Here is a 19033-nt window from a genome sequence, read left to right as displayed (position 1 = left end):
AGGCAACATCATCAGTGTTAATTAATAGTAGGGTTGTTCTCAGTTTATATTCTAGTGCCAGGTGTCAAACTGGCAGCCAGTGGGACAGATGCGTCACGGGTAGGCCACTCCCACCTCAGCTCCACGAATGGGATAAACATCGCGAAAAGTCAAGGGACGGCAACGTCATGTCACAGGTTTGACATCAGTGTTCTAGTGACTCACCCTGCCAGCATTGGGAGGACAGTCTTAAAGATTTATTGGTTGGTCTGTTTTTCTGTTGGCCGTTCCTTGATTGAGATATTGTTTACTTGATTTCTGGTATGAGGTTAATTTTGGAGTTAATTAATCATGCTTTCTGACCGCTAGTTGGGGTTCGTAGATGCATTCTGTCAGTCTTCTGCCTGTTTGTAGTGACTGTTGCAGCATTACACTATATCACAAGTGTCAAACTCTCTGAGTCACATGACATTTTGGGACATTTTCCCCCTTTGTGGAGCTGGCATGGGTGTTGTGGCCCAGCAGGAGCCATTGGAGCTGCCACCAAACTCCGACAGCGAGGGGCCCTATGAGTCTGCTCTGGAGGATGTGGAGGACCCTGGACTGGGTTCTGACTCCGAGCAGGGTGCAGAGAGGCTGGTTGGCCACCAGGAGGCGCCTGAGCCTTGGACCAGTGGCGAGGAGACAAGGGAAAGTGATCGTGACATCAGCAGTGAGTTGTTCCTGGATGCCCGGCACCGAAGAGCTAATAGGCGTCAGGAACAGTTGCGCAGTTACAGGAGGTAATTGCACTCAGCTGGTGGTCATTAGGCTCCTCTCCAGACTATAAAAGGACTGCTTGTGCACACGCCCCTTTTGCAGAAGTCAACGCAGGAACTAATGTTGGAGAACATTATTGTGAGCTTGGCAGGCTGGATTGCTGCCATGGCTTATCTGTGCTGGATTGCTGCCCAAGCTTGTCTGTGCTGGTTTGCTGCCAAGGAACTGTCTGTCTGTTAATTAAATGCCGTAACTTATCTTTGACTCAGAGTATGTTTATGTGGGACGAGGGGGGTCAGACCAAATGTGATGCATTTGGTCTGCAGACGGCCAGTTTGACACCCCTGCAGTATATTTTGTAGATGATTCCTGTTTTTTCTTCTGGGGCTGCCAAGTCTTTTGGCTTACTTAGGATGTTTGAAGGACTTTAGTTGGCTTGTATGCTATGCTGATTCCATGTGGCTGCAGTCAAAAAACATGATTTAATTTCAAAACATATGGACAAAATTAACCAAACTTTCAATTGAGAAACTGTCACCATCCTACACCAAGCCAAGTCGAAAAGTGCTATAAGTCTCATACCCTGACAAATTCAATCGCATCACCTTCTTTTCAACACATTTATTTCAACGGGAATTCTACTTACCAAACCTGCCCAAAAGAGGAAAAATATTAGCAACCAAAACTTGTCTGTGCACTTCCTATGTATCAATGGTCGCCACTTTCTTGATTCGGGGAATCTATCTTCAGAAACCTAAGATTCACAAATAGGACATATTTTTAAGATTCGTTAAACGTTAAGGATATTTAGAATAGACAATCTATTCTTTCGCGTGGCATCCATCCAATGGATAGACCTTGGTCACTGTTTTTAGTTTAATCTGCGCAAAGCACAGAAGCATCAGATTATAGTCCTTTTAGTTTAATCTGTACCAAGCACACAAGTATCAGATTATAAACTTAAATGTTACGGGTATTAGCAAAGAAATTAACTTTGCGTCTCCAAATGAACTGGAGGAATTACTTGAAGAAGTAACTTATCTAATAGTTATCCTATATCTATAATGGCGATTACACACGTGCCATAGGTGGCACACAGAGCCCTCTCTGCAGGCACGTGAGCTGTTGCCCAACTCCGTTCCACCACGCATGCGCGCCTCCCGCTGGTTTTTGGGTCTCTGCCGCACATGTGTGGGAGACAGGATCCACGTGCAGGGTCATGCGTGCATGCGTGGGGAGGTCTAGGCGTGTGCATATGCACGGGGGTCGTGTGCACATGCACGGGGCACAGGGCTCATATGCAACTGCAGGTGTGGGTTGCATGCGCGGAGTGTGCAGGGAGCGCCCGGATTGCATTATGGGTGCACGTGCATTGGAGCCATTTCGTTGTGTGCCTTAAGAAGTGCTGTTTAGATATATAATACATATATAAATGACCGATAGTCATGGTTACTTATAACCTTTTGTGATTGTTGTACATAAGGCATAAGTAAAACATCAAAACACGCGCTTGTAATGCATAAACTGAGATTTGAAAGAGACACCTATAACAGCAGGAAAAAAAGGGAGGAGGAGAGAATGAGAGGAAGAGGAGGGAAAGAAGAAAGAGGTAAGGAGGGTGGAAGGGAGAGAAAGAGAAGGAGAGAGGGTAGGAAGGGGAAGAGTAGGAGTAGGGGAGAGGTAAGGGAAGAAGGAAAGGGAAGGAGAGGAAGAAGGAAGAAAGTAGAGAAGGGAGGGAGGGAGAAAAGAAAGGGAAAATAAGGTGGTGTTACAACAGGCGGAAGGAATGGTAAATAAAGCAACACAAACTGTATATTGTAACCCGTGGTGGGATTCAAATAATTTAACAACCGGTTCTCTGCCCTAATGACCATCTGGGTAGGTGGGGCTCGGTGGTCATGTGACTGGGTGGGCGTGGCCAACTCAAGGTCACTCAGGCCGATGGGCGCTTCGCCTTAGCTGTGACAATGTAATAAGAGTTAACTGGAGAGGCAGTTTCTGTAAGCAGGTCAATAAAGATTAGGCTAGAAACAACACCAGAATGTTTCCTTCCTGCCTTCCTTACAGGATTAGCCCTGTAAAGTGGGGAAAAAAATAAAATAAGATTTCTTCCAACAACCGGTTCTCCGAACTGCTTAAAAAGTTAAGAACCGGCTCTCCCGAATAGGTGCGAACTGGCTGAATCCCACCACTGATTATAACTTATTAAATGGAATAACAAATGTATGAGAATGACAAATGTAAAGAAGAGTAACAATTATGTGAATGTATACCTACAATGGTATGTAAGAGAATAAGAAATTAAAAAACAAGTTGGCTTAGAAAACCCCACATGCATGTATATACAGCAAATATTTTGCTTTTCTCTCCTGCAAAGCAAAGTAGCAGGGAATAGTTATCCTTTAAGCTCCTTTAAGCTCCTTTAAGAGCCAAGGTGGCGCAGTGGTTAAATGCAGCACTGCAAGCTACTGCTAGATCAGCAGTTCAGCGGTTCAAATCCCAGCGGCTCAGGGTTGACTCAGCCTTCCATCCTTCCGAGGTGGGTAAAATGAGGACCCAGATTGTTGGGGGCAATATGCTGACTCTCTGTAAACCGCTTAGAGAGGGCTGAAAGCCCTATGAAGCGGTATATAAGTCTACTGCTATTGCTATTGCTATTGCTTGTCTCTCCTGCATGCATGCAAAGACGTATGGGAAGTACTTCTAAAGCAGCCTTACAAAACATGTAGCTGCTATAAAACTTCAAAGGTTTTTTTTTGTTGTTGTTGTTCCTACTGATGTTGCAAAGCACCTCTTTCAAATACTGTGAACAGCTTCATTGAGTTGTATTGCATAATGGCTCAATACATGTTACTGGAACGAACAAGAACTTACAAGTAGCCCTTGACTTACGACAATTCAGCCCCAAATTTCTGTTGCTAAGCCAGTGTTTCTCAACCTTGGCAACTTGAAGATGTCTGGACTTCAACTCCCAGAATTCCCCAGCCAGCATTCGCTGGCTGGGGAATTCTGGGAGTTGAAGTCCAGACATCTTCAAGTTGCCAAGGTTGAGAAACACTGTGCTAAGCAATAGTTAAGTGCATTTTGCCCTATATTATGACCTTTCTTGCCACAGTTGTTAAGTGAGTCACTGCAGTTGTTAAGTCAGTAACAGAGTTGTTAAGTTAATCTGGCTTCCCCGTTGACTTCACTTGTCAGAAGATACCAAAAGGTGATCACGTGACCCCAGGACCTCAAAACCATGGCATATACATGCCAGTTGTTAAGTGCCTGGATTTTAGTGACATTACGTTATATTGCAACAGTTATAAGTGTGAAAATGGCCACGTCACTTTTTTCAGTGCTGTTGTAACTTCATTAGACAAATGTTCAACTCTGAGCTATTAATACTCGTGGCACGACAAAACCGCGCTCGACTAAAGCGCGCCCGATTAAACCGCGTCGCTGACGTCATCAACAGGGCGACAACAGTGAGCGCGGAGAAAGAAGGCCGCTTTAAGTAGCGCTTTGAAAGCAAGCCGATTCAACTTAAGGTAAGGGTTAGGTTTAGGGTTAGCTTTAGGGTTAGCTTTAGGGTTAGGTTTAAGGTTAGGTTAAGGGTTAGGTTTAGGTTTAGGTTTAGGGTTAGGTTAAGGGTTAGGTTTAGGGTTAGGTTTAGGATTAGGTTTAGGGCGGTTAGGTTTAGGTTTAGGGGTTAATTTTAGGTTTAGCGTTTACAGCGTGCTTCTGTCTCCGCGCTGTTGTCGCCCTGTGATGACGTCAGCTACGTGGTTTCGTCGAGCGCGCTTTAGTCGAACGCGGTTTTGTGGTGGAACCATTAATACTATACTCTCTTTTATCCGTAAAATTTAGCTATAAGATGGTAAGTAACTTGAGGCTAGTCATTAACTCTCATTAACTCTCAATACAATTAACTTTGGAGGAAAAGGGATTGCAGAATGTGATTTCCAACATCAACTCTTGGAGAAAACATTGGATAGAACTTTAATCTATCTATCTATCTATCTATCTATCTATCTATCTATCTATCTATCTATCTATCTATCTATCATCTATCACTAGACAAATGGTTGTAAGTTGAGGACTACCTATACTCTTAGGACAGCATTCTCTAGGACACAACTGATAAGAAAATGAAAATAAAATTATAGCAGTTATATGGCATCTAAGTGTTTTGACTCAAGTTTCAGGGCAAATCACTCCACTTCCCCACTCATGTGACCAAAAAGAACTAGAGATCCTAGTTCAGATTCCTCTTTATTTTTATTAATTTTATTATATTTATATGATGCCCACCTCATTCTGAAAAGCAACTCTGGGCAGTTTACAATTAAATTTTAACTGTGGGGTTCTTGGTGCTCTCTAAGTTTGGCTGTTTTCTTGCAGAGGTTTCATTACCAATCTAGGTAACATCATCAGTGCTAGTAGGGAGGGAAGTTTGCTCTCATTTTATATACTCTCAAGACCACTTCCACCAATACTGACAGGGCAAGTATATAAAATGAGAACAAACTATTCTTACTAAGCACTGCTGGTTTTACCTAGTGTGTTAATGAAAAGGTAAGAAAACAACTGAGCTCAGAGAATACCAAGGACCCCACAGTTCAACTCTGGGCTACTAATACTGTACTCTCTTTTTATCCGTAAAATTTAGCTATAAGATGGTAAGTAACTTGAGGCTAGTCATTAACTCTCAATACAATTAACTTTGGAGGAAAAGGGATTGCAGAATGTGATTTCCAACATCAACTCTTGGAGAAAACATGGGATAGAACCTTTATCTATCTATCTATCTATCTATCTATCTATCTATCTATCTATCTATCTATCTATCTATCTATCTGTCATCTATCTATCTGTCATCTATCTATCTATCTATCTATCTATCAATCAATCATCTATCTATCTGTTATCTATCTATCTATCTATCTATCTATCTATCTATCTATCTATCTATCTATCATCTATCTATCATCTATCTATCTATCTATCATGGGGCATTCACAACCCTGGTATGCCCAAATATGAGATTTCTCTGTCTATCGGCTCATCTCAAGAGACCATCCAGGCAGAAAGCCATTATTTTTACTATTGCCTTTGTTACATTTGTGTTGCATTTGTGCTGATAAATAAATAAAGGGAGACTAGTATAGATCTATTTCAAGCTATTTAAAAACACACACACACACACACACACACACACACACACACACACACAGAGCTCCCTCTGGTAAGGGGGAAAATCCAACATTAGAAATTACATTTGGTCCGGATATTTCTCCCTATAAATAAATACCCAGGCAATGCTGAATTATCGGCTAGGGGATAAATAAATTACCTACACAGGTCATGATCTCAATGGAGTAAATGCAAATGTTTACCAATTACATTATTTTTATACCGTGCCTTCCCCACCCACTCCCCCACAAAGAAAACAAGGCAGAGTAAGTGGTACTTAATACAATAGCAAGAGTTGGAAGGGACCCTGGAGGTTGTCTAGTCCAACCCCCTGCCTAGGCAGGCCGTTTCAGACAAATGGGTATCCAACCTCTTCTTAAAGACTTCCAGTGTTGGGGCATTCACAACTTCTGGGGGCAACTTCTGTTCCTTCTTCATTCTATCAGCGCAATTTTGCTGAAATGATTCGTTTGAGCACTAACGCCATTCAGCGACTATCCCAGCTCAATGGGACCGAATCACAGATCCACCGAGGTGCAAAGCAGACCAAACCTTTTCGCCCCGGGCAGGGCAGGGTTCCTTCTTTTAACAATCCCTGAAAACACTCGACCTTTGCTAACTGCACCGGTTCAGATTCCGGGAGAAACTCTGCTTTTCCTCGCATTGCAACTTTTCCCCCCACCCATTCAACTCGCCAACCGAGCTGAGTTCCCTTGCAAAACCAACGGGGGGGGGGGGGGGCTTGTCCCTTCGTCCCGCGGTACGAATGTACAAGGGGGAAGGGGAGGGAACCGTCGCCCCGGGAAGAGGCCCCCGCGCGTTACGGTGGAAGCGATCCCGTCTTTCCGTGCACCTGTCGGCTTTGGGAGACACCGGGCAGCGCGTAACCGGTGTGCGTGGGGGAGAGAAAACGCCACTTTCTTCCGACCTGCCTCCTGCAAGGGTGAGGGGGGGCACCACCCCACCCACCCCTCTAAACTCCCCTCGGGGAACCCCCGCGCTTGGTCTCTTACCCAATACTCGCCTCTGTGGCACGCCATGCTGCGCCCTCCTTTCCTACCCCCGCCTCTGGGGCAACCTGGGCGGCTCCTTCCTGCTTTGCCAGCCCCTGGGAAGCCAGGTCGGGAAGGCTGGGCTGGGCTGCAGCCACAGGGATCCCCAGGGTTTAGCGCGCTGCAGTCCCCGATCCGCAAGCCGGCACTTGAGGTGGGGAGGTGGGAAGTTTCCTCCCTTGCAAAAGTCGCCTTTGCGCCTTGGGTTTCCCCCCGCGCGCGCGCCTCGCCTTCGTTTGGCCTTTCCGGGATCCAAGGTGCTCGCGGGCGAGTCTGCAAAGTTTTTTTTAACTCCGCAACTCCGCGCTGGAGGAGGGAGGAGCGCGCGCGCGAGCCCGGAGCCGGCTCGCCTCGCTACCCGCGAGATGCGGGCGGCACGTGAACGATAACGCATCAAAAGAAGAATGAATGGGATGTTCTTGGCGAAGGGCAGAAGGTTGCGCATTTCCCATGCTCGCTGGACTTCAACGTGGTTTTTTTCCCGCGTGGAAGATTCCCAAGTTAGGTGTGTGTGTGATTGCAGCCCCTGAGCAGGTGATATATATATACATACATGCACGTGCACGAACACACACACACATATTGTGTTTTTTAATTTGTGCTGATAAATAAATAAAGGGAGACTAGTATAGATCTATTTCAAGCTATTTAGCTCTAATCAGCTAGCCATACCCTTACTGGGAATCGAACCTGGGCTATATTGCACACTAGGCATACTAGGCAGAGATCTTAGCCATTAGGCCACAGGCTCTTATCCTGTTATCAGTGAAGCCAGGGTGGAAGGTATCTATTAGATTTTTACAACCCCTGGTAAGCCCCAATTATGGGAGGAAGCTAACTGCTTCAATATATATATTGGTAGCAATAGCAGTTAGACTTATATACCGCTTCATAGGGCTTTCAGCCCTCTCTAAGCGGTTTACAGAGTCAGCATATTGTCCCCCACAGTCTGGGTCCTCATTTCACCCACCTCGGAAGGATGGAAGGCTGAGTCAACCTTGAGCCGGTGAGATTTGAACCGCCGAACTGCAGCTTAGCAGTCAGCTGAGATGGCCTGCACCCTAACCACTGCACCACCTGGCTCTTAGAATTTAGAATTTAGAATTGATTTTATTTGTAGGCCGCCCTTTTCCCTGAGGGGACTCAGGGCGGCTCACAGAAACCAGGGAAGGGGAAATACAGCACTAAGACGACAACACATAATAAAATAATAAGCAACATGCATACAACATTCGGGCGGGGTAATGGTCCTTATCCCCAGGCCTGACGGGCGAGCCAGTTCTTCAAGGCTATGCGGAAGGCCTGGACGGTGGAGAGGGTACGAATCTCTACGGGGAGCTCGTTCCAAAGGGTCGGGGCCGCTGCTGAGAAGGCCCTCCTCCTTGTAGTTGCCAGCCGACACTGGCTGGCCGATGGAGTACGGAGGAGGCCTAACCTATGAGATCTTATAGGTCGTAGGGAGGTAATTGGCAGAAGGCGGTCTCTCAAGTATCCAGATCCACTGCCATGTAGGGCTTTATGGGTGATCAGTAGCACCTTGAAGCGCATCCGGAGATCGACAGGTAGCCAGCGCAGCTCGCGGAGGATAGGTGTAATGCGGGTGAATCGGGGTGCACCCGCGATCACTCGCGCGGCTGCGTTCTGCACTAGCTGAAGTCGCCGGATGCACCTCAAGGGCAGCCCCATGTAGAGCACGTTGCAGTATTCCAGCCTAGAAATCACGAGGGCCCGAGTGACTGTTGTGAGGGCCTCCCGGTTCAGGTAGGGTCGCAACTGGCGCACCAGGCGTACCTGGGCGAATGCCCCCCTGGTCACAGCCGCTATATGATGATCGAATGACAGCTGTGGATCCAGGAGGACTCCCAAGTTGCGAACCCTCTCTGAGGGGTGTAAAATTTGACCCCCCAGCCTGAGTGTTGGATTAATGGCCAAATTTTTGGGAGGGAAACACAACAGCCACTCGGTCTTTTCTGGGTTGAGCACAAGCTTGTTAATCCTCATCCAGTCCATGACGGCTTCAAGTCCCCGGTCCATCACGTCAACCGCTTCATTGATTTGGCACGGGGCGGACAGATACAATTGAGTATCGTCCGCGTATTGATGGTATCTAATCCCGTGCCTACGGATGATCTCTCCCAGCGGTTTCATGTAAATGTTAAATAGTAGGGGGGATAAGACCGAACCCTGCGGCACCCCATATTTCAGGGGCCTTGGGGACGATCTCTGCCCTCCCACTAACACCGACTGCGACCTGTCCGAGAGGTAGGAGGAGAACCACCGTAACACGGTGCCTCCCACTCCCACCTCCCGCAGTCTTCGCAGAAGGATACCATGGTCGATGGTATCGAAAGCCGCTGAGAGGTCAAGGAGGACCCGGATGGAGGGATGTCCTTCATCTCTGGCTCTCCAAAGATCATCCATCAATGCGACCAAGGCGGTTTCAGTGCTGTAACCGGGTCTGAAGCCTGACTGGAAGGGGTCTAGGTAGTCTGCTTCCTCCAAGGACCGTTGGAGCTGGAAGGCCACCACCTTCTCAACAACCTTCCCCAGAAAGGGGAGGTTGGAGACCGGGCGGTAGTTGTTAAGGACAGCTGGATCTAGGGATGGCTTCTTCAGAAGGGGTCTCACCACCGCCGCTTTTAGTGTGGCGGGGAAGTTCCCCTCCCGAAGCGAGGCGGTTACAACCGCCTGGATCCAGCCTCGTGTCACCTCACTGCAGTTAGAAACCAGCCATGAGGGACACGGATCCAGAGCACAGGTGGAGGAACTCACAGCTCTCATGGCCTTGTCCACATCCCCGGGGGTAACCTCCTGAAACTCAACCCAGAGCTGTTGAACTTGATCCCCCTGAGTCTCGGCTGGAACTGCGGGTGTGGAGTCCAAGTCCGTCCGAAACCGAGCAATTTTGTCCGCTAAGAATTGGGCATATTCTTCAGCTCTGCCCTGCAAGGGTTCCCCCGCCTCCCTTTTGTTCAATAGGGAGCGGGTTATCCTAAACAGGGCGGCTGGACGGGACTCAGCGGATGCGACCAGGGAGGCTATGTGCGATCTTTTGGCTGCCCTAAGTGCCCTAGTATATTCCCTGGTGCAGGTGGTTACCATTGCTCGGTTCGCTGCGGACTTATCGGACCTCCAACGGTGCTCTAGGCATCTCCTCCGGCGCTTCATCTCCCGGAGCTCCTCGGTGAACCAAGGAGGTCTCCGGGATCCGCCGCCTCGGAGGGGCCGCAGTGGCGCAATCCGGTCGAGGGCCTCTGACGCTGCCGAATGCCACGCAGCAGCCAGAGTCTCTACCGGACTGTGGGCGAAAGTATCAGGAATAACCCCAAGCTCTGTCTGGAACCTTACTGGCTCCATAAGACGCCTGGGGCGGAACCATCTGGTCGGTTCCTCCTCCCTACAGTGGGGGTTTGGCCTCCGGAAGTCGAGCCTCAGTAGGCAATGGTCTGACCACGACAGGGGTATGATGTCACTCCCCCTCAGACCAAGATCACACATCCACTGCTCCGAGAGAAATACGAGGTCAAGCATGTGTCCCGCTGAATGGGTTGGGCCTCGGATTACTTGAGTCAAGCCCATGGCTGTCATGGAAGCCATGAACTCCTGCGCCCCATCAGAGTTTTCACCGAGCGACGGCAAATTAAAGTCCCCCAGGACCATCAACCTAGGGAACTCAATCGCCAGCTCGGCTACCGACTCGAGGAGCGAGGGGAGGGCCGCTGCAACGCTGTTGGGAGGCAGGTACGTTAGCAGCAAACCCACTTGACCCTTGAGGTCCAACTTTAACAGCAAAGACTCACACCCGACAATCTCCGGAGCAGGGACCCTACGAGGAACTAACGACTCCCGGATAACCGCGGCCACACCCCCACCCCTTCCCTGGGCTCTCGGCTGATGCAGCACCTGAAATCCTTCTGGGCACAGCTCTACAAGGGGGACTCCTCCCTCTGGGCCCAGCCAGGTCTCAGTAATACATGCCAGGTCTGCCCTCTCGTCTAAAATTAAGTCCCGGACGAGAGGTGCTTTATGTACAACAGACCTGGCATTTAGCGACAACAGCCTGAGACCAGGGTCCTGATTACTTGCGCCATCTGGTCTTGGAGTGGGACTCCTAGGGCCGGAAGGAGGGATCTCTGTGACGTAGCGAACCCTCCTTCCCCGGTAATGGCCAGCCCTAAAGTCCCCGCCGTATCTGCCCCTCCCTGTTACGACCGCAATACCCCGACCCTCTCCCGTGTCTCTGGTCCCCTCAACCACCCCCGTGGCCCCCGCAACTCCCGGCAGGTCCTCCGAATCACACATACTCATACACTCCCGCAAGCAGTCCCCACGTAAGATTAAAACACAGAAAATTTACAACAATATGAATATAAAAAGTGGGACATTCATTCATCTCATGCAAATCTCATGCATATCCCATACAAAGAAAGAAGAAAAAGATGAAAGAAAAGCAAGAAATTACAAGAATTGCGCAGTTGTTTAAAATTTCAGGTGCGGATTCAGCTGGCGAATTAGCTGTTAATGTTCAAAATTAAAATGGCTAGGGGCCGATTACAGTTCGAATAAAATATACGGGGGAGAGTCTTGTTACCCCTCTTTTCTTTCGTGGAGTTGCTGGTCAAAAGGTCCTGTGGGGGTTCGGTATAATCACACAATATTGTCACCGTCTGTCCACCCACAGCCCAGGTCCAAACTTTCTTTTTGGGAGTAAAGCCAATATAATGGTGGTGGTAACAGTCTGATGGTAGTCTGGTGGTGGTAACAGCCTGGTGATGGTAACAGTCTAGGTCAAGAAACACCGGGTCACAAGCTCTGAATGTATGGGCAGGGGAAGTCAAGCAGTCAAAGTCCAGAGTGGCAGGCAACCAGTATCGATTCAAAGAATAACGTTGGAACCAATGATGGTAGAAAAGGCAGCGTTGGAAAAGGAAAAGGGGGCAGTGTCGGTAAAAACAGCAGTACTGGTGGGGGGGGGCTATATTGCTGACAAAGAACAGCGATGGTCACGAAGTCAGTGTTGATAGAACGAGCAGCATTGGTGAGAAAAACAGCTCTGTTAGAAAAGGTGGCATCGATGGAAAAGCCAAGCCAAGTGTAAGGGGGGGGGCCTCCGGAAAAGGCTCCGGCCACGGCGCACATAGCCAGCCGCCCGGTTCGCCTAATCCGAAAAAGAGCCCAATCCTCCAGGTCTAAATAATGGCAGTCGCTAATCAGCGCGATTAGTACAGTCGCTGTAGGCTCACCACGTTGGACAGATTTTAAGAAGAGGGTTAGAGAACCCCACAGCTGCTGGAGCCGCCGCAAGACGCTTTCGCTCGCCTCCGCCCCCACTATAAGGCCGCCGCTCCCGCTGCCGAGGCCGCCACGCCACGCCGGAGAGTCCGAAGCCCCGAGCCGACGAGAGACACCGGTTTCTCTCAGCCGTTGGCTCGCACACGTCCCCCGAATCTCCATCCTCCTGGGGGACCTTCCCAAAAGCAGCAAGCAATCGGTCCTACAAGCTCCCGGGCGCTTTTTCGCTAGGTCGGCTAATGCGGAAAAGCCCCGGCCGCCATTCCGGATCTCCGCACATGCGCACTTCCCGTGCAAGCGGCGGAAAAAAGGAAACACCCATCCAGTTAGTAAAGAAAATCCTTTCCTAGTGTCATTAGCGTTTCTCATTGCACCCTGAGTCAAAACAGGCATTCTGGCGCAGTGATTTGTGTGGGCAATACAGAAGGGACGGGAGTCACCAGAGCTGCCGAGTTTTTCCTCTTGAATGTTTTTGTGGTCCTGTGGCTATTCTTTTAATTGGGTAAGGGGAGACAGTCTGCTCTGGACTGTTATACAGCTGTCCATGTGCCTTCTAATATTTTTATTTTATTTATTACAGGTGGTCCTCTTTAGAATAACAGAGTTGCAAGGGAAATATTTGCTTGTTGTTTATTTAGTTATTTGAGTTCTATGTTGCCCATCTTGCTATAGATTTTTACTTATCCTTCATATGAAATAAAAATCATTTTCAGAAAATAAGACAAAATCATAACCAAAAGCATAGCAACAAAAAAACGAAGTGAATAGATAATAGAATAAGAGAGTTGGAAGGGACCTTGGAGGTCTTCTAGTCCAACCCCCTGCTTAGGCTACACCCCCAAAGTAGATTAGAATACGGAGTAAAAATATTTGCTGGTTGTTTATTTAGTTATTTGATTTCTATGTTGCCCATCTTGCTAGAGATTTTTGCTTATCCTTCATATGAAATAAAAAGCATTTTCAGAAAATAAGACAAAATCATAACCAATTAATGATTATAACTAATTATGACCTTTAAAGCGCTCCATGGCTTAGGCCCAGGGTACCTGCGAGACCACCTACTGCCACCGGTAGCCTCCCACCATCCAGTGCGATCCCACAGAGTTGGCCTCCTCAGGGTGCCGTCGGCCAGACAGTGTCGGCTAGTGACCCCCAGGGGGGAGAGCCTCCTCTGTGGGAGCGCCTTCCCTCTGGAATGAGCTGCCCCCGGAGCTTCGTATAATCCCTGACCTCCGGTCCTTCCGACGCGCCCTATAAAGTTGGCTTTTCCAGCAAGCCAGCCTGGCCTGAACAAAATAAATCAAATTATTGATTACTGTTAATTTTAATTCTTTTTAAAAAATGTGTCATTGTCAATTTTAATTGGGTTTGGGATATCCTATTTAATTTCTTTTTAACTTTTGTATTATGTGTTTCTTTTAATGTTGTACGCCACCCTGAGTCCTTGGGAGAAGGGCGGCATATAAATCCAATAAACCTAAACCTAAACCATAACCAAAAGCATAGCAACCAAAAACGGAGTGAATAGATAATAGAATAACAGAGTTGGAAGGGACCTTGGAGGTCTTCTAGTCCAATCCCCTGCTTAGGCAGGAAACCCTACACCGCTACAGACAAATGATTATCCAAAAGAGCCGAGGTGGTGCAGTGGTTAGGGTGCAGTACTGCAGGGCCACTTCAGCTGACTGCTAGTTCGGCAGTTCGGCTGTTCAAATCTCACCGGCTCAAGGTTGACTCAGCCTTCCATCCTTCCGAGGTGGGTAAAATGAGGACCCGGATTGTTGTTGGGGGCAATACGCTGACTCTGAAAACCGCTTAGAGAGGGCTGAAAGTCCTATGAAGCGGTATATAAGTCTAACTGCTATTGCTATTGCTATTATCCAACATCTTCTTCAAAACTTCCAGTGTTGGAGCACTTACAACTTCTGGAGGGAAGTTGTTCCACTGGTTAATTGTTCCAACTCTCAGGAAATTTCTCCTTAGTTCTAAGTTGCTTCTCTCCTTGATTAGTTTCCACCCATTGCTTCTTCTCATTCCCTGACTTACAACAGTTTGCTTAGGGACTATTCGAAGTTACAACAGCACCGAAAAAAAGGGACCTGGCTATTTTTCACACTTATAACCGTGGCAGCATCCCCATGGTCATGTGATTTGCATTCGGATGCTTGAAATGGACTCACATTTATGACGGTTGCAGTGTCCTGGAGTCATTGCTTTTGCAATCTTTTTTTAAAAAAATAATTTTTATTTTATTTTTTTGTTACATAAACAACACATGCCCACAACAGTGCGGGGGGAAAAAGTCAAAACACAAAAAAGACAAAAAAACAAAAAACAAGGCAGAGGAAAAAAACACCACAATAAGTATATGTTATAAAAAAGTATATCAGCTGGTTACAACATGTTTTTGTGCATCTCTCCCATTAATTCATATTAATTCAAATATCTTAACTCAAATGTTTACCATATTGACATCATCATGCCTCCACTTTTAGTTGACTACAGTTGTTTAAACGTCCTTCATCCTTAACTATGCCAAAGATTTAATCCATAACCACATGCTGGCATTTCATTTACTTGTTTATAAAATCCTCCATTAACATCAAATCCTCATATCCTGTTTTAGCTAAACATCCATAATATTTAATACCAAAAATTCCATCCTCCATGTATATAGTTTATTATCATCCTCCTTTCTTTATGTAATTATATCGTATATCATAGCATTGCAATCTTCTTACAAGCAAAGTCAATGGGGAAACCAGATTCACTTAACAACTGTAGTAATTCGCTTAACAAATGTGGCAAGAAAAGTCATCATGGGGCAAAATTGACAAAAATTTCTCGCTTAGCAACATAAATTTTGGGCTCAATTGTAGTTGTAAGTCGAGGACTAACCCCACAACAACCCTGTGAGGTCTATTGGACTGAGAATGATTGGCCCAAAGTTACCCAACCAACGTTCATGCCGCAGGCAGGACTAGAACTCATGGTCTCCCACTTTCTAGCCTGGTGCCTTAACCATTACACCAGACTGGCTCTCTTTTATAGCAATAGCAATAGTTAGACATATACCGCTTCATAGGGCTTTCAGCTCTCTCTAAGCGGTTTACAGAGTCAGCATATCGCCCCCACAGTCTGGGTCCTCATTTCACCCACCTCGGAAGGATGGAAGGCTGAGTCAACCTTGAGCCGGTGAGATTAGAACCGCTGAACTGCAGATAGCAGTCAGCTGAAGTGGCCTGCAGTACTGCACTCTACCCTCTGTGCCACCTCGGCTTTAGTGCTTCGCTATTAAAATAGTCCTTGCAGTTTTCATGACAGATTTTTTGGGAAGTAGTTTGCTATTGCCCCCTTCCTAGAGTTGATAAAAAAATGACTAGATCAAGGAAAACCCATTTGGCTTTGTTCTCCTGGTTTTTAACTCGGTCATTAACCACTATACCTCTCTTCTAATCTTAGCTTGTTATTTTAAAGTTTGGCAGGAAAACATTTCGCACCAGAATTATTTACTGAAGATCCCACTCAGTGGTGGGATTCAAATACTTTAACAACCGGTTCTCTGCCCTAATGACCATCTGGGTAGGTAGGGTTCGGTGGTCATGTGACTGGGTGGGTGTGGCCAACTCAAGATCACTCAGGTCGATGGGCGCTTCGCCTTAGCTGTTACAATGTAGTAAGGGTTAATCGGAGAGGCAGTTTCTGTAAGCAGGTCAATAAAGATGAGGCTAGAAACAACACCAGAATGTTTCCTTCCTGCCTTCCTTACAGGATTAGCTCTGTAAAGTGGAAAAAAACAAAATGAGATTTCTTCCAACAACCGGTTCTCCGAATTGCTTAGAAAGTTAACAACCAGTTCTCCCGAATAGGTGCGAACTGGCTGAATCCCACCACTGAGCCCACTGTACTTTTACACTTGGAATAAAAAGTATCCTAGTTACAGTATGTTTGGCTCCTAGTGACTTGATGGACATATCCACGTAGTTTGAATGTGGATCGCCATTGCTTTCTTGAAACAAAATGTTCTTAAGTCAAGCTCGGTTTCTTATAGTTTTGTTAGTACTGTTCAGAAAGGAGTTGCCATTGCCTTCCTCCAGGATCTCCCCACAAAGAATCTCCTGACCACAATTTACGATGGTTTTTTTGTCCAGAAACCAATATTCACTTCTGATTTCCAGCAAAAATGCCCACTGTAAACAATGGGTTCACTCTATAAAGAGCCGAGGTGGCGCAGTGGTTAGGGTGCAGTACTGCAGGCCACTTCAGCTGACTGTTATTTGCAGTTCAGCGGTTCTAATCTCACCAGCTCAAGGTTGACTCAGCCTTCCATCCTTCCGAGGTGGGTAAAATGAGGACCCGGATTGTTGTTGGGGGCAATATGCTGACTCTGTAAACCGCTTAGAGAGGGCTGAAAGCCCTATGAAGCGGTATGTAAGTCTAACTGCTATTGCTATTGCTACTAATAACCCCAGTGTTAGCATAATGACCGCTGGAAAAAAGTTTTAAAATTAGGTCAATCTTGTGATGACCTGCTTAATCATCGACATTATGATCTTAATTATGGGCTTAAATTATGGTTGTAAATCAGGCTACCTGTAGGCAAAGTCATGAAGGAAATCTAGTGTGAATTTTGATAATATTCTTGTACGCCTGACCTGATCAATTAAAAAAATATATATTATCACCCTTCTCAGTTATTTACAACACACAGTTTGAGAATCCCTCCATGTACTTGGATTCTGCATAACATTTTCTAAGGTTTTATCTGTCTAAATATCACAACTGGCTTTACTTATAATTGCATTCATCCCTGGAAGTTTTTCTCACAAAGTTAAATTCTAAAAAGCGAAGTAAGGAAAGTGTTCTAATTTGAAATTAGGTAACTTGATTGTGAAAGCACTTACACCTTGTAGATTTCTCTCCCTCAGAGCTAGGATCTGTCTTGTCAAAATACACACTCCCCCAACGTAAAAAAATTAAGATGTACTGTATATTTATAACTCCAAACTCGATGAATTACATTTTCTTTTACTGAAACTTTGACATCATGTAAAAGAAAATGGAATAGAGGGAGTCCTAGAACATTCAAACTGCGATCTGGTTATAACCTCTTCTAGCTACAGCAAAGGTGCAAGTTATGCGTTGCTTGATAACATTAATCTTTGCAGTAGGAAGTAAGGTAGCAAAACAATTATCTCTGTTTGTTTAGCACCAAGTTGCTAACCATTCATGCAGCTTAAGCAGAAACCAAAACACTGCCAGTTGTAAAATTAAGCATACTTCATTTAAAAAACTCGATTAAAATGCATTCATTTTTATGTGCATTTCATGACTATAATTTTGCAACATATCTAGCAATGCATGTTCGGTGGTATAATCCAATGTTCTCAGGAAAATGAGATTGTACAATGCCCAAAGTCCTTTTTTGAGTGAGATGGGCAGAAATATGAAAAAAAAAACCGGAATGAATAAATAAAGTGGAAAATGTTTTTCTTTGTTTTTGAATATGGAAGAAAAAAAAAACAGCAAAGATTTTAAAGAAAGTAGAAAAAGCTTAATGCTGCAAAAAGTGGAGAATGATCAGCATCAAGGAAGAGCAATAGCAGTGGACTTATATACCGCTTCATAGGCCTTTCAGCCCTCTCTAAGCGGTTTACAGAGAGTCAGCATATTGCCCCCAACAATCTGGGTCCTCATTTTACCCACCTCGGAAGGATGGAAGGCTGAGTCAACCCTGAGCCGGTGAGATTTGAACCGCTGAACTGCTGATCTAGCAGTAGCCTGCAGTGCTGCATTTAACCACTGCGCCACCTTGGGACTCAGTTACACTAGCAATAAGTATAACATTTGGAGATTTGAAACAAGAAGTTAGGGACAGGTTGTTATGGGTGGGGGGAATCGATGTGGTCACTAAGAGTTTAAAAAATGACTTCATGGCACATAATAATAAGCAGAAGAGAAGAGAAGAAAAACTGGAGAAAATTGCAAAATACAAAGACCTGCAAATAGAAATAGAATGACTCCAACAAAAGAAAGCAAAGATAGAACCAATAGTAATAGGCATCCGGGGGGCAATCCCAACATTTCTGGAGCACCAGTTGAACAGCATCAGCATTTTTTTTGTGCCGCAAACCCGCAATAATGCCAGCAGCAACCCACTCCTGCTCCTATGTCCTAGATTTAAATAGACAATTAATGATCTCGCATACGGATTCTGCTCGTTTTGGAATCAGATAATTCAATCTTTGAACTGAGTGGGAGGGAAGCTTATTTGGGGCTGCAAGGCAGCTGGAGATTTCCAGCACGGAGCAGTTCTGCCTTCAGCTGCCCCCCCCCTTCTCTTCACAGACACAAAAGCTGCAAAGATCAGAAAGGCATTTGCTTGGCAAAACTTCTCTCCTTTCCCTTCTTTTCCCGAAGAGGAAGGTGTCTGTCAGATGTCTGATGGATGATCATCTTAACAGATAACGCCACTGGTAATACGGGAGCAGCTGTGTTTAACTGCTACCATCAGTAAGTCCCGCCCAGGAAGCCCCCTGCTTCCTTAGGAAGTGTTCAAAGGGTAAATAAAAATGCCAAATCCAATCTAAACATCTGGCTAAGAGTGCAGTTGAACCATAATAAATAACAAGAGTGGTTATTAGCACACCCTGATACCAAAAAATGTTGAACCTTCTACTCAACATCACCCAATCCTTCACCCATGTCATAATTGCTGCATTATAATACGCTTACCAGTTGGGTACTCCGAAGCCTCCCAGTTGTTTACGTTT

The 19033-nt window shown here is 46.1% G+C and overlaps 1 protein-coding gene across 1 annotated transcript in view; it reads right to left on the bottom strand.

The window, feature by feature from the left end:
- SLC44A3 (solute carrier family 44 member 3) overlaps positions 1-7120 on the bottom strand; it is a 47284-nt gene extending 40164 nt beyond the window's left edge. Inside the window, exons 1-2 of the mRNA XM_087719281.1 lie at positions 6930-7120; positions 1385-1492 (exon numbers count right to left, since the gene is read on the bottom strand). Of these exons, the coding sequence (XP_087575407.1) occupies positions 1385-1492; positions 6930-6956 (135 nt within the window). The 5' untranslated portion in view covers positions 6957-7120. The remainder of the gene's footprint in view (positions 1-1384; positions 1493-6929) is intronic.
- Between the last annotated feature and the right edge of the window lie 11913 nt (positions 7121-19033).

This window comes from Thamnophis sirtalis, unplaced genomic scaffold (genome assembly GCF_051295495.1).
Source record: "Thamnophis sirtalis isolate CommonGarterSnake01/CBP01778 unplaced genomic scaffold, rThaSir2_p1.2 scaffold_7, whole genome shotgun sequence".
Lineage (NCBI taxonomy): Eukaryota > Metazoa > Chordata > Lepidosauria > Squamata > Natricidae > Thamnophis > Thamnophis sirtalis.
The sequence above is the reverse complement of the archived record's forward strand: the minus strand, read 5'-3'. Positions and strand labels throughout refer to the sequence as shown.